The 15297-nt window shown below is 51.5% G+C and overlaps 1 protein-coding gene across 1 annotated transcript in view; it reads right to left on the minus strand.

Annotated features, from left to right (window-relative positions):
* The window catches only part of TRABD2B (TraB domain containing 2B), a 208644-nt gene that overhangs the window by 30647 nt on the left and 162700 nt on the right, over positions 1-15297 (minus strand). Inside the window, exons 3-4 of the mRNA XM_053920716.2 lie at positions 9247-9393; positions 3473-3647 (exon numbers count right to left, since the gene is read on the minus strand). Coding sequence (XP_053776691.1) covers positions 3473-3647; positions 9247-9393 — 322 coding nt within the window. The remainder of the gene's footprint in view (positions 1-3472; positions 3648-9246; positions 9394-15297) is intronic.

Raw genomic sequence — 15297 nt, forward strand, 5'->3', positions numbered from 1 at the left:
GAGGCTAGCCCACGCAGAAAGGCAGAACCTCAGCAGGGGTCCTGCTTAGACAACAGGCAAGGCAGGGCTGGGGGTGGCTGGGTGTCTTATAAGTATGTTTCAGTTTCCCAAGCTATTTCCTGGGGATACCCAGTGAAACTGGATCTGACAGACCTTAGCATGAGTAGACACTCACCTGGAGGATGGCTAGGCATATCTCCAGTGGCAAAGGCCCTCCCTCCCTGCCATTGCCTTGGGGCCCTGTGACTTCTTTGAGGACTGGACAGTGGGTGGACAGCAAGAATCAGACTGACTCAGGCCCCCAGGGCCCAGTGGTCTGGGAAGGCCTGAGATGGACCTGCAGAGGCACTTCTCCAGAGTTCGTGGAGTAGATGTGTCTTCAGGTCACACCCTGCAGAACAGTGTTCGGTCTGGCCCTGTACCCAAATCCTCAGCCTGTCACAGGAAGTGGGACTTGAGAGTTAATATGGTCATAAGAATGCAATGAAGCAGGTGTGGACATCTCCTGCCACGGACTATGTGTGGACACATTCCACGCCAATGAACTGACTGTCACAGGCCTGCTCACAGCTGGCTCCTTGCTGACATAAAAGAACAGAGTCTCTGGGTCATAGCTCCCAGGCTGGGTCCTGCCTTGGCTTTTTCCTCGACTTGCCATGAGCTTTGCCCATGTTCTGGCCTCTGTGGACCTCATTCTTCCATGACTATGATGAGGTGGACAGACTCATCCAGACTTGAAATTCTTGGGTCAAAGCATAGGTTTATAGCACAGAGTGGTCCATGTGTTCCAGGCATGGCTGAGTCAGAAGTGGCAGCTGTCAGCAACATCTGCACATGGCTGCAGGCCTGTTGCTATTGGAGAGCAGGTCTCCGAGAGCTGAGGTGGGGTTCCCATCACCCTGACTTTATTACTGGCCTGTCCTCTGGCCTCACCAGGCTCAGAGGAGACCAGGAGGGGAAGATCTGGTTAACATTCATTCATCCTTTTCTTCACTCATTTATTCTTTCACACACTACCAGGCTCAGAACCTTTTACATGCTACTAAAAACACAGGGATGATTAAGTGGTGCCTGTGCTCCCAGAGCTGAAGGTGGGGGTGGGAGACAGACTCAGCACCATGTACAGGCTACAATGTAGGGATCAGTGCAGAGATGGGGAGAACCTCGGTACAGAGATGGGGAGAGACGCTGGAGCTGATGAAGCCGTGAACCAGGACAACGGCAGTGGAGATAGATGGAGTAGTTGGGTGTGAGTGTTCTTGGAGGTCTGTCAACAAGACTCACGCAGGACCAGTTGGATTTCAGAGATGGGGAAGAAACTAGAGTTGGACATGATGCCTGCATGCTGGCCTGGTGCCTGAGTGGACATTTATGTCTCTATACATGAACTCAGATTTCAGGAAAAGAGGTCAGGGTCCAGGGCTGCCCACACTGTTGTGATTTTAATCTCTAGGCTCTCCTGTTTCCTTGCCCACAGGAAAGAACTGGTATTAGCTACCCCCAGACCCTGGGAAGACTCTGGTCCTGGGCCCTGGGGCCAGTGGGGCAGAAAGGCCTGCCACCCAAGTGGGGCATGAGGAATGCTGGATCATTTACTGACTTCCTTTAATGGTCAAGTTCACTAGGGGCTCTTCTTGGTCATAGAGGAGGCTGGGGGCTGGTTGAGATCAGAGTGGCCAGCTATTGTGGCCAGCTGGAGACCATTCCAGAGCAGGGTGCCCTGTCCAGATGTCCATAGTGGGAGGGGGTGAAGGAAGCAGCTGGATGATGTGAGAGGGTGTGTTGGGGAGCACTTACTTCCCAGCACAGTTCCCAAAGCTGTCCTGACTCATGCCATGTCCCTAGCAGGTGTCCTGCAGCTGGAGAGTGGCCCCGCCCACTTTGTGTGGTTAGTCAAGGTCCCACCCCTGCTGGCTCCTCCAGGCTACAGGAACCCCTTCCTTCTCCAAACACTGCTTGAACAACTCCTGGAATCACAGATGGCCCAAATGAGTTCTGGCTCCTTCTGTTCAGATGAGCAAACTGAGGCTGTGAAAGGGGAAGGGACTTGCCATAGGGCACCACAGGTTGAGGCACAGTTCCACCGTGAGCCCAGAGCTATTCCTGTCCAGTTTCAGATGTGGCCTTCCTTGAAGAGGCTGCCCCAGAGGTCCTGTGTCTCTGAGGCCATCCCATGTGCCTCTCCTGTGCTGAGAGCTGTAGAGGAAGAAAGACAGGCACAGATAGACGAACCCTGGTTCTTTCCCTGGAAGTATATGGGGTTGAATAGCAGGTAACAGGGGGCAGGAGGAAGACAGACCTCAAGCAGTAGACCTGTTCCATAATATAATGAAGACCCGTCCAGGTTAGACCAACTGGTTGACTTGATCTAACAGCCTGACCGGGGCAGACCGTGTGTGTGTGTGTGTGTGTGTGTGTGTGTGTGTGTGTGTGTGTGTGTAATGGTCCAGGGGAGGGAGGGGTGAGAGGGCAGTGCTATGAGTGATCACCAGGCCTGGACTTAATTCTAACAAAACAGGAGGCAAATTCAGTTAACCCAAATTGAGGTAACATGAGAAAAAAAATACATTTTTTTTGTTTTGTTTTGTAGCTCTGGAGCAAAACTTGACTAATAAAGAAGGCAAATGCAATATCCTGGTCCCAATGTGGACATCACTGTCATTAGCAGCACCAGCCATAGAGAAAGGAAGAAAGAGTTTTAGAGAATGAGAGGGAGAGAGACAGGGAAGGAACAGGGAAAGATGCTGAGCAAGGCCTGCACCTGGACCTCTGGACTTCCCTTTGTGTGAAGAGGCCAGAGATCCCAGGAGAAGCATCAGGTTCATGGTCCACAGTGGGATAATAAAACTTGTATTAATTGTCACATGATGATCATGATAATAGTAGCCGCCACTGTGAGTTTTTACTACATGGCAAGTTATTTGAATGTTGTCACTAATTTCTACAACCCTTCTCCAAGGTAGATATTCTCAATTCATTGAATAGTTATTGCTACAACTTATAGCAGAGGGACTTGAGCCTTTGAGAAGGTACTACGCTGAGGTCATGCAGCCTAGATGGGGCTGGGGCTGAGATGTGGGGGCAGGACTGTGGGATGTCAGAGCCCGCCTTCTGCCCATGGGCCACATGGGCCTGGCTCTGCTAGGGGTGGGGAGGCCAAAGGTTGGGCTGGGTAGTGGGAGCTGCTTCAGTTCTGGGCTCTCAACATGACCTCCTGGAGCATGAAGAGGCCACAGAAGTTGTCCTTGGCAGGGGTCAATCCCTTTGTCCATGGGGACTAATACGAAAGAACCCTTGACTAGAAGCATGAGAATCACTTTGGGTCCCAGCTCTGCTGAGCACTTGATAGCTTTTCCTGCACAATCTGGGCCTCAAGTTTTCCCACTATGAAGTAGAGGTCGGGAGAGGGTTTAGCAAATCTCCCAGCTCTTAAGAATTCTGCAAATAATCCCTTCCCCACTCCAGTCCAAACCTGCTCCAAAGGCAAAGAAGCAGATCTTGTCTTCATTCTCCTGAAGAAGTGCCATGACCCTCTTCCCCATCCGCTCATTTCTCTTGTAGATGAGCTCCTGGCGGAAGTAGCTGTCGATTTCCTGGGCTGTCACCTGCTCATGCGGTGGGAGGGTGGTGTTGATAAAGTTGGGCAGCTGTAAAGGTAAGACAGAGGCTGCCTTCAGTTCTTTCTGGAGCAAGGTGGGCTTCAAATAAACACACACAACCCAGGTGGGGCAAGCAACTTACCTTTCTTATGTCCCTACAGGGGGCTATATGTTTTTCATCAATTCTAAAACCAGTTTTATAAATGAAGAGAACAAGAGTGGAAAGGTCCAGAGACATGTGCAAAGTCACAGAGCTAGCAAAGAGGCTGGGCCAGGAGAGAGCCCCAGACGGCTGCATTCCCATGTGTATCACTCCTCTGTCTTTGCCTCATTGAACCTCAGCTTCCAGCACTGAGGTCCTGGGAGGTGGGACAGAGCTCACTGCTCTTGTGTCAGCAGCCTTGTTCTGGCACATAGGAAATTCTGTTTGGCAAGCAGGTGTGGATGGCCAGCTGAGCTGCCTGGTGTAGGAGAAAGGCCATGGGGTATGGGCTCAGGCTGACCCGGGCTTCCAGCTCTGTTCTGACGCTGTGTGACTTTGACCAAGTTACTTAACTTATCTGGGCCTCAGTTTCCTCATTGGTAAGATGGGGCTGACAGTATACTTGGGTGGGGGTGACATGAGATGATGGGTGCTGTCATGAGCTGCATTCAGCCCACTCCACCTTACAGAGATGAGAAGAGGGGTCCTAATCTTTGGTTTTCCCAATGCCTGAGCCCTGGTTGGCCACCATCTGTTGCCACTACTATCCATCTCCAGCTCCACCACTTCCCAGGACGTAACCCAAACTCCTCCATCCTTCTTAGGAACTTCAATTCCAAGGCCATTGCTTCCTCCCATAATGATGGTTTATTCAACAACCTGGCCTAGAACTATCCAGATTTCTCAGTTCTGGGCCCACTGTCCACACCCAGCCATGTGACCTGGGGCCAGCATCATTGATATGTTGAAGTAGGCAGAGAGCAATTTGAGTTCAGGGACAGTCTCTATCTATGGCTGGAACAGAATAGGTATCCAATCAAGGTTTCTGGAACTTTGAACATAAAGTTGTACTGTCCTTCCTCACCACATTGCCTCCTCCCGTGTTCTTCCATTCCCAGCATATTGTCTTTCCAACCTAGGTGGTGGGTCCAGGTGTCCTTCACTGGGGCTTGCAGCATGTTGGTGTGGCCTCAGAAGAAGCCATGGGCCATTGAGGAAAGAGAACATGCTGACTTCTCCTTCCCCATACCTGTCAATGTCATTCCAACCTCCAAGCCCTTGTTCATAGGATGTTTTCCTCCTGGTGCCCCTTCTTCCACTTCTCCATCTTCACCAGCCCAGGCATGAAGCACAGGACAGGAGGCCTAGCTAGATGGAGAGTGTGGCATGAGGAGGCTAATTTCCTGCATGATTTAGCCCCTAGAAGAGTCATGTGGCCCAGCCACATGGCTTCTAGAGCCACAGACGAGTTGTCAACACTCTTTCTGAGGAAATGAAGGTGTCAACAGAGGCTGACCCTCGAGGGACTTGGAGAAGGCTGGGACATCTGTCTCTGATATTTGCTGGCCAAAGACCAGTGTGTTCCCCAGAGCGAGAGGGGAGGGTCTTCTCTTCTAGAAAATCTTGTTTCGTTGTTCTAGGCTGAACAGGCAATGCTATGACTAGGTGTCCTAAATCCATGAAGTGCACACCCTGCATAGGTGTAGGCAGCAGCCACGCTGTGCCCGATAGAGTTGGGCACAGAGGCCAGCACAGAGTCGGTGCCCAGGGGCTTTTTGGCAAATGGGTAAATGAAGAAATGGAGTTCTTACTCTCTTCCTAACCATGGAAGGGATGATTGACAGCCCTGGCAGCACCAGCACACTTAGATTTGATGCAGTTATAAGACAGGCAACCCTGCAGGCTTCTGAGTGGAGGGGGAACACAGAAAGCTTGGACTCAGAAGGGTTAGTTCGGGAAACGTGGACCTCGCAGGCTTCCCTACATTCCTTGAACTTGGGAAAGAATGTGAGATGATGTTGTACCAACAAATAAATATTTGTTCAATCAGTGAACGAATGGGTGAATGAAGGAGCTGAGAGGCAGTAGAGTGACGGTGATGTGAATATGGGTCCTGAAGCCAGACAGCCAGAACAACTCGGGCTGGACTCTCTTTTGCCCCTACCCAGTGGGGTGGTCTCTATAATTAGCAAGTGACTTGGCCTCTCTGAGACTCAGGTCAGAAATTGGTAATATGGGGGTGATGTATTTATTGTCCGTACTCTGATACTTCTGATGGTGAAAGCTCGGATATAGTTAAGAGTCAGGAAAATTAACAGGAGGGGGCCAGTCTTCCTTAACCATGGACCTGGAATGTCCTGGACGAACCAAGACATATGTTTACCCTGTTAGGTGGCTCCTCTGGCTTCCCAATACCTCAGCGTCCCATCAAAGCATGGATCCCCAGTGTTCTCATGTGCAGGTCTGACTCCCCACCCATGGCAGCCGACCTAGTCTGAGGGTGCCCCATGACCCCCTAGCTTGATACAGGTTTGGACAGTGGAAGTTCTCAGAAGGAGTCTGTTGGATGAATGGGGTAAAGAAGGGGGATGAGATGAGGCTACTCATATCAGTGATGCATGAAGACCTGCCCCAGTCCTGGTTGTGGGTCAGGGGAGCCTGCACTGATGTCGTACCACACAGCCCCACTCTGCCTCTGCCCAGCCCATCTTCTCATCACCCCATCTCAGACCCACCCCTCTAGGGCCCTGGGGACTGGATGTGTCTTCTTTAAAATCTTATCCTGCATCCTGCACTTAAACTTGTCACAGAAGAGTTAAGGCTGCTGATAGCTCTAATGACATCATTAATGGTTCCCATCTCCGCCCGGACCCAAAGCGGGGCCCCATCCTTGGTGTGGAGCAAAGGCCCATAAGCGTGACACAGGCAGAGAATGTCAGCCAGCCACTGGGCAGCCCAGGACCCACAGTGTCTAGCCCAACTCCTTTGCAGCTTTAATGCTAAACTTTCTGGTTCCTGTCTTCACTAACTTTTTTTTTAGTTCCCTAAGGAAAGAATGGAGATTCATCTTTCCACAAATGCACACTCTTGGTCAGGAAGAAGAGCAGGGAGGGGCCCTGCCTGCAGCCTTGACAGAAGGAAGGGGAGCAGAATGCAGCCTTAATAGCTCTCTGATGGTTCTGAAGGCCGTTGCTTTGTCATCTCTGTCTCCACCCCCACCCAAAGCCACCCTTTACTGTAGTGTCTGCCCTCAGAGGGGAAAGGCGATAAAGCCAGCCCCATCCCCCAGGCTAGCTGTACAAAGCTGCTGTTTAGTTAAGACTTCTTTCGTGCCATGCACTGTGCCCTGCACTTTCCACCACCGATCTTAATTAATCCCTACGCCATATGTAGTCCACCTACCAGAGACAAACAGTGGTCCTGGACACAGGCTCAAAGGCAATCTGAGCTTGCCATCCCCTGAGGTCACCCCGGTCCTCCCTCCCTCAACTTGGTGTCAGCCAAGCCTGGCAGGGCCCTTTCCTGCACACTCTGCCCCCTAGCCCAGCCACACCATGGCCAGGACATCTCGAGTGGTGACCAGGTCCTCTCTTCAACACAACCCTGTCTGCTCATGGCTTACCAGCCTCTCCCTAATGATGGCACAGGGCAGGGCTCTGTCACAATGCACATGGCTGGTGAAATGCCAATGAGCCTCGTCGTGTCTGAGTTCTCTCCTCCCTCCCTCCTCCACTGAGAGTCAGAGCTTTTGGAGTCCTGAGCCTCCTGCCTCTGGCTGGGTCACATATTTACTACATTCATTCATGCAACAGTTGCTCACGAACGCATGCTCACTGCCAGGCCCTGTGCCAGCACCGGCACTGAGATGAGCACCACAGCCTTGCCCTCAAGGAGCTCTGGGTGCAGTGAGGTGGCACGTGGACAGAAGGACATAGCTGGGCCCCCAACCCGAACTCAGCCTCCTCCAGTTCTCTCTCACTTCTAGGTTGTTCACATGCAGTTTCCTCTGCTGGACCATTCTTCCTCCTCCTGTCTATGACCAATGCAGGTTCTTCTCTGACCTCTCTTCTTTACCCAGCACCCACCTCTACCCCTAAGCCCATCTGAATTCCTGCTTCTTCCACAGGCTCCAGCGCATCCTCTACGCTCCCTCAAAGCAAGGATCACATTTTGGTGCAATTGCTGGTCAAATCTTCCCCTCTCTCCTCTGAGCCTATCAGCCCCAGGAGGGCAGCTCTCTTGGGCTTCCCCATATCCTTTTTCATAATGCTGAGCCTGTCCCGTTCTGTGCCGGGAACTGCTTTAGCCAGTTGGGATATAGTGATGAATAAAACAGACCCAAGTGGCCCTCAGGGAACCTCTGCTTTACTGGGGAAGGACAGACAATAAATAACCACTAACTAGTGAATAAGATAGAGAAGTGTGTGAGAAAATGATAAATGCCATGGGGGAAAAGCAGAGCATAAGAAAGGGGATGAGAGCATGGGAGTGAGGCTCAGGCTGCAGTTCTCAGTCGGCTAGTTGGGACACTCCTCATTGAGATGATGTCATTTCAATTAAGTCTTGATGGCAGAGTGGGGGTAACCAGAGTGATACCCGGGGAAGGGCATCTGTGGCAGAGGGAACAGCCAGTGCTGAGGTGAAGCATGCCACGTGGGTTCCTGGAGCAGCAAGGAGGCCCATGCAGCTGGAGCGGTGGGTGTGAAGGGAGGGAAGAGGATGTGGGGTTGCGGGGAGGAGACTATGGGGCCACACAGGCCATGGCAGGGATTCCAGCTTTTCCTTTGAAGGGAGTGGTGAGCCACTGCAGTGTCTTGAGCAGGGAAGTGGGCTGTTCTGACTAATTCAGCTGCTTCTCAAATGAATGGAGATTCAAGCACCATGACACAGAAAGCACAGTCGGGGCCTAGGGTTGCCCGAAATATCTAACTTCTTTCAGGGGTCTGGGAGGGTTTCTCAGAGGAGGTGATGTTTGACCATGGGGGAGAAGGCTAAACATGGGCAGAGTGGTCTGAAAGGGCAATGTGCATTGCACAAGAGCTGCCTGTGGCACAGGTCAGCAGGACAAGCTCTGTGCGGTGGGGCACCTGGACTATGACAAGGTCAGCAGAGAGCAGGACACGGAGGGCCTCAAATGCTGGACAAAGTTTCTAGGAATTTATCACAAGGGCAATGGGTAGGCCTGGTGGTGCCATGCTCTGCTTCTTGGAGTCCCACCACTGTCTCAGCCAAAACTCAGCCTGTGGGTGAGTTTTCCTCTAGGCCTCGAATGAAGGCAGAGCGCTCTGGGCCAGACTCCAGCCCAAGCTCTGAGTAACTGAGGGCTTTCCCTTCCCTGGGCTTTAACTTCCCCAGATGCTGAACTGAGCCTCCCAGAAGACTCCCTGTTCTTCCAGGGTAAGCTTCTAGGGTCAAGCACTACTCTTTATAATTTGATAACCCAACAACTAATGAGTGGTGCAGCCTTGGGCAAGTCTCTTCCCCTCTCTGAGCCTCAGTTTCCCCATCTATAAAATGGGGGATCCCAATAGCTCCTGCTTACCATGGCTGGAGAGAAAGTTGCCTGAGCTTGACACATAGTAGGTGTCTAATAAATGCCAGGTGGGCCTGACCTTGGGAACTAGTGACTCAGAGCCTGCCTGAGCTGGAGGAGGGGAACCTCACCTGTGACGTGTCGTGGTTGAAGATGACGGCATTGAGATCCCCACAGTTGTAGTGCTTGATGAGGTCCTCCGTGGTATAGGGTGCCTGCAGGCTCCCGGCCCGCACACTCTCATGCTGCAGCAGGGTTTGGTTCAGGGCAAACAGCACCTGGGCGGAGGATAGAAAGAAATAAGGACTGTGTTCAGGGACCTGGCTGAGGTCCCTGACACCTTCAGGACTGGCATTCCTCCCTCTGGACTTTGGGGCAACAGGCCCTGAAACAGAGAAGGTGTGTGGGGCCAGCATCAGCTGGCGCAGCCTGAGCGTTTCCATGTCTCCAGCTCCTTATTCACTGGCCTGTGAACACATGCAGCCTGTTCTCATCTCCAGCGCTCTGCCCAAACAGGTCCCCGCTCCTGTGCCGAGTATTAACATCTCATCTAACGATGTGACAAAATGAGAACCCTAGTTGCACCTGGATTTTGGAATGATGGGTACATTTTCCTTTGGGCTCCTTTCTTTTCCTGTTTAGGAAAGTTCTACAATAAGCACAGACTCATTTTGTAATCAAGAACACCCCCAAACAAAGCAAACAAACAAATGACCAAGACAAGTTTAGATGTCAAGGCCGAACCCAGATGCCACCTGATCCAGAAGCCGACCTCATACCAGGCAAAGGCCTAGGGGCTGGGCTCCCCAAGTCAGACAACGAAGACATTCAGCATGTGTTTCCTCAAGGGCCCCTATGCTCTGGGCCGAGGGGTTGGGCCCTGGGGACACAGCTGTGTCCCAGGCAGACCTGCCAGGCACCTGATCACTTGGAGCGCTACACAGAATATCAGATGCCCGGGTCCCACCCTGGAATTGGAATCTCTGAGGTGGAGCCTAGGATGTGTATTTTAATAGGCTCCTTGGGAACTTCTCTGCAGTCCGATTACTGCTGGTGTTTGAGGACCACGGGTCTAATGGAACATGGCCTGCCCAAGGTACAAGGGCCCTGAGAGATGATCTAAAGTGTCCCATTTTACATGGGAAACTGCGGTCCATGAAGGGAAGGGACTTGCTCAATTTCACACAGTGACTGTAGCCCAGACTCCTTTGGCCAACAAGGAGGAGCCTGACATTATCTGAGTTATCCTACACAGATATAGGGAAAGACTTGTTACAATTCCTGTGCAAAATGTCAGGAGGTGGTCTCCGACCACCTGTCCCATGGGTCCCCAGGCCCTGCTTATTCTGTTTGCACACTGTCTTGAATGGCAGTCCCCCAGCCTCCTGATTCACACCAATGCCGGCCCAAGCCTCTCTCACTGGGTCCACAGCATAAGACACCCCCATGCCTTCCCTACAGACCCCCTCCCCTCCCACCTATCCCATATTCTTCTGCCACAGTCAACTTCTAAAAGCATAAATCTGATGGTCTTTTTTTTTTTTTTTTTGCTCAAAACTTTCACGTGTGCCTCCTGCCTTCAGGACAAAGGCCTAGCTCTTCAAGTGAGTCTTTGGGCAGTGACTCAGACCCTGATGCTCAATGACCTTATTTTCTACCCAGCCCTTGTATCCCCAAATGTTCAACTACTCAGCAATCTCTGTGTCTTGTTCATGCTATTCTGTGCACCTCACCTCCATTCTCCACTTGCAGATTCAGACTTGGCCATGCAGGGTCAGCACAGATGTCTCCTCCACTGAACTTCTCTGGCCCCTCCATGGGACTCCCAAGTTCTCCCTGTATTCATCATGCCCTGGGCCGAGGAACTCGGTACCTCCCTCCCATTCTGATTGTAGACTTGCTCTATAGCCAATGGGATGTTAGTAACCATTTTAAATAGTGGCCTGAAAAGTTCGAATGTGCTGCTTCCTCTTGCACCTCCACCACTGCCCTGAGCAGCCCAGGCCAACCTGATGGGGGATGAGACATGTACAGAGCCACATTGCTTCAGTTCTCTTACCAAAGCCATCCTAGTCCAGCCAACAGCCAGCCAGCTTCCAGACATGCAAGCAAGCCCAGTGGAGCCTACTTGCAACTGGGCCCAGACAGCTGAGCATATGCCCACCACCGTTGCCATACAGCACAATTGTGGTGACATTTCCTCCATGTTTCCCTCCACTGGGGTGTGAACATTAGATTGTAACCACTGTTAGCCACTTGTCTCTCCCTTTAGGCTACGAGCTTCTTGAAAGCAGGAAGTGCCCCTTACTGATTTCGTATTTGCAATTATCAGCATGGGTCCTGGTAAAGACAGCATGTTACCCCCTCCTTCCCTTAGCACTTTGACGCCCGCTGTGGTCACTTCATAGTTCGAAGTTGCTTAGTAATCTCTCAGACTATTCCCTGGAATTTTGGTACTCTGTCTGCATTTGGGGCAATACACCAGCACAGTGGAAGTTCCCACCAAGTGGCATCAGCTACGTGGTTCCAGAATACATAACATGAACAGAAAAGCTCATGCAATAGGTCCACAAAATCTGGCCAAAAATACTCTCATGGGCAATGGGGCCAAACTGTGCTTATTAGGTCACCTCCACCCATCCCCTCCCACTTTTGCTCCTCACGGTCAGGAAAGCTGGATTGGACTTGGATGCAACCGCCTAGTCTGCTCCTCATAATGAGCTGGCTGGAGATGAGGTCACACCCCACCACCCCACCTCTGGGCCTTCTCCAGGCTCTGGCCAGTACCTCTGAAATCCAATCTGTAGCCACCTGGTGCAGGGTGTTGATGGCAGCATGGTGGCTGTGGATGGATCACAGGAGGCAGTGGACCTGTTGCTGAGGACATTGCTAAGGCAACAGGAACTTCCTCCCACATGGCACATGCCTTGGATGAAAGCATCCGTGTCAAGCTGGAATGCTCTGCTTCCCTCCTCTGGGGGCTAAGACATACGGACCTCCTGGGACCACACTCTGCCACTGCACACACCTGCCCCGATGCTTCTCACAGTAGGGCTGGCCAAGCACCACCTGGCCTGCGATGAGGTCATCTGCCCAGGCACCCAGAAGACACGCCTGGAGGAGAAATGGCTCCCTTGGACCTTCTTAGCCACATGTAGTCATTTCCTCAGTCATGCGGCCCTCGTGGAGCTGGGAGGTGTTCTAGTGAATTAAGCACGTGACAATCTCTAAGGTGCTAAGAACAATTCTGGCATGTAGAGAGTGCTGGATAAATGCTTGCTAAATGACACTTGGAAGAAAATAGTTAGAACTTAACTTTTCTCGATTGGAGCTGGAAGAGCCCCTTGAGGTCATCAGGTCCAGTGGTTTTTCAAACCTTTTTTAGCCATGGAATCCTTTCTTTGTTATTGTTTTCTAGAGGAATTATTTGGAATTCAAAATGTGGAGCAGATAAAATGGAAACTTCCCTGATTGACATAAGGGAGGATGATTGGAGCCTGAAGTCCTGCTAGTTCAAGGTCCCCTGCAGCAGGAACTCCCAAAGCTTCTTTGTGGAGCCCATCGGTACCCTGGAGCCCAGTTTGAGAACCACTGATCTCATGCTCTGCCCTCCACACAAAGGAGAGAAGAGGAGATAGGGGCCCAAAATAGGTGCACCCAAGGACACACTGTGAGCTGGGGGTAGAGTGGGCTCACACCCAAGTCTCCTGACACCCTGCCCAGGACACTTCGTGGTGCCCTGGACCTCTGGGGCTGGATTTCCGGCTGTCTGGATAGTCCACGTTCATCCTGCACGTGAGGCCATGCACATTTTCTTTCTGGAGCCTTGTGAAATAGCCAGAAGTGGCCAGGGAGTATTTATTATGAGCTTATTACTGACAGAAAATTGAGGCCAGATGATTGAAGAGGCCTCCCCAGTGTGGCACAGCGGGGTGTGCTGGGGTGGGACTGCAACCCGAGCCTCTGGGTTGGTGCCTCCCAGAGACCCCGCTACTTCCCTTAGTCTTAGCATTTATCCCAATGAAGTGCCCATTGCAGATAATTCCCTGTGCTCTGCCTGTCTAGACCGAGAGCCTGGCAAGGGCAGGAAACCTGCCTCTCTGTTTACTGTTGAACTGCACGCATGCAGGAGCTGCTTCAGAAGGGAGGAGGCTGACCCTGAATCAAGGGTCTTTTACCCCACACCTGCCACCCCATATCCATCCTTTGCAACTCATGAAGTAGCCCTCACCCAGTCATTATTGGATCACTATGTTTATTGAGCATTTACTATGTGTCAGGAACCCTTTAAGCTCATACTAATTTAGGTAATCTTTACAACTCTGAGGTAGGGCTAATATTAACTCCATTTAGTAGATTAATAAAAGTAAAGAGATAGCAAAAAGACATTTACTCATCAAAGGTGACAAAACTGGAGGGGGATTTGATATGCACTTGAACATGGGCAGTCCAGCTGCGGAACCATCCCCTTGATTTAACTGATCACCAGAGCCTCCCCTTGCTCTGTCTGGGAGACAACCGGCAGGGATAGTGTCCCTTTTGCAGGTAGAAAACGAAAGAAGCAAAGGGGAAGGACAGGCCCAAGGCCAAACAGCTTGTAAAGGACAGAGCTAGAATGTGAAATCATGTCTGTCTGGCTCCAGAACAGGTCTCACAGCCAAACTGCAAAGTAAAATGTGCTCCATCATGATCATTCTTTGCACTTCTAATAGACATAGAGAAGCGACACTCGTTCATTTGTTCGACAAACATTTAGCTTCTGTTGATCGTCTGCAGGGATCTGGGATTGGTGGATTAATTGTGCTTGGTTTCCATACACACGGAGCTCATCTTGGAGGCAGACTTACCAAATAGCCATGACAGTAGAGGGTGGTTAAGGGGTGCCTTGCCCTGACTGCTGTCTCCCTCCCATTCACCCTGAATTTCTGCGCCTGCTCTGCTCGCAGACTCCCAGGCCTTGATGGCTTCTGCTCCCGGACTCTTTAGAATAACACACCCTCCTTGCCTGTAGCCTCGGTGGCCCACTCTAGGATAATGTTTATGATAAGGCTTTGACATGGAATAACAAACACCAGGTGAAGGCGAGAGTCGCCTTGCTGCCCCTGGATGTCTGTGTGAGAAGGCTTTGCCACCAAGAGCCCCTGATCATCCCGGGGGCCCCCGCCTCAGTGCTCACTGGCCAGGAGCTGGCCTGCGGCGTCTGCTGAATGTAGGCCTGGAATTTAAACACATCTTCAAACACGGGCCTAGAATGGAGTGAGGCAGGCGCCAGGAGGGTGCGGATGGGTTTATTGTTCCAGATTAGTCTAGTAAACAGTCCTAAATGGGCTGGAATGGTGAACACTGAGGCCTTGTGTTCACTTGACGGCTCAGCACGTCATTATGAGAGGAAGGCAGCAGGGCCCCTTTGTCAGGAAGAGTGTGGGCCCAGGGCTCCTCTGGACAGTCTGGGCTCGCAGGCTGGGGTGCCCAGCTCTTCTAGCAGGGAAATCTCAGCAAACGCCTGGATCCGCTCGGCAATGCTCACTGAGCACCCGCCATGTGCCAGGCCCTGTCCTAGATGCTGGGGATTTAGTCAGGGACAAAAGAGATCCAAATCCTGCTCTCATGGAGCTTACCTGCCACAGGGGTAGGTGGGAGGAGGATAGAGATAAAGAAAAGAATTAGTAAAATATTAATATTTTGAATGTTAGAGACACAACAATGACTCCACTGAACTGGAAGTTGAGTCTGCCCCGGCCACTTCAGGCTCCATATCAACAGGCAAAGATGAGGGTGACTGTGCTGGCTAGGCGACCGGCCCCCACCACTGCGGGGAACCCGACTGCACGCCACAGCGGAGGTAAGGAAGAGTAAGGGCGGAGTTCGGCAGTCCCCTTAGGACATGTCTTAGTATTACTGCACACTGTGCTTAACTAACATCAGTGGAAACCTACAACCCAAAGCAGGCAGGACTATGAATGGCCCTGAACCTGTAGGAATGAAGGTTTGGGTCACCCCACCAGGTAAAGAACCACAACCAGTTGAGGTGCACACAGAAGGCAAAGGGAATATGGCAGCGGGAATGGAAGAAGGTGATTATAAATACCATCTCTGACCACGTGACCAGTTACAGAAACAAGGACTCTCGTCCCGACTGTTCCCTCCTTATTTTGTTAAGAACGTGTATGTATAACATTTGT

Source organism: Desmodus rotundus, chromosome 3 (assembly GCF_022682495.2).
Source record: "Desmodus rotundus isolate HL8 chromosome 3, HLdesRot8A.1, whole genome shotgun sequence".
Lineage (NCBI taxonomy): Eukaryota > Metazoa > Chordata > Mammalia > Chiroptera > Phyllostomidae > Desmodus > Desmodus rotundus.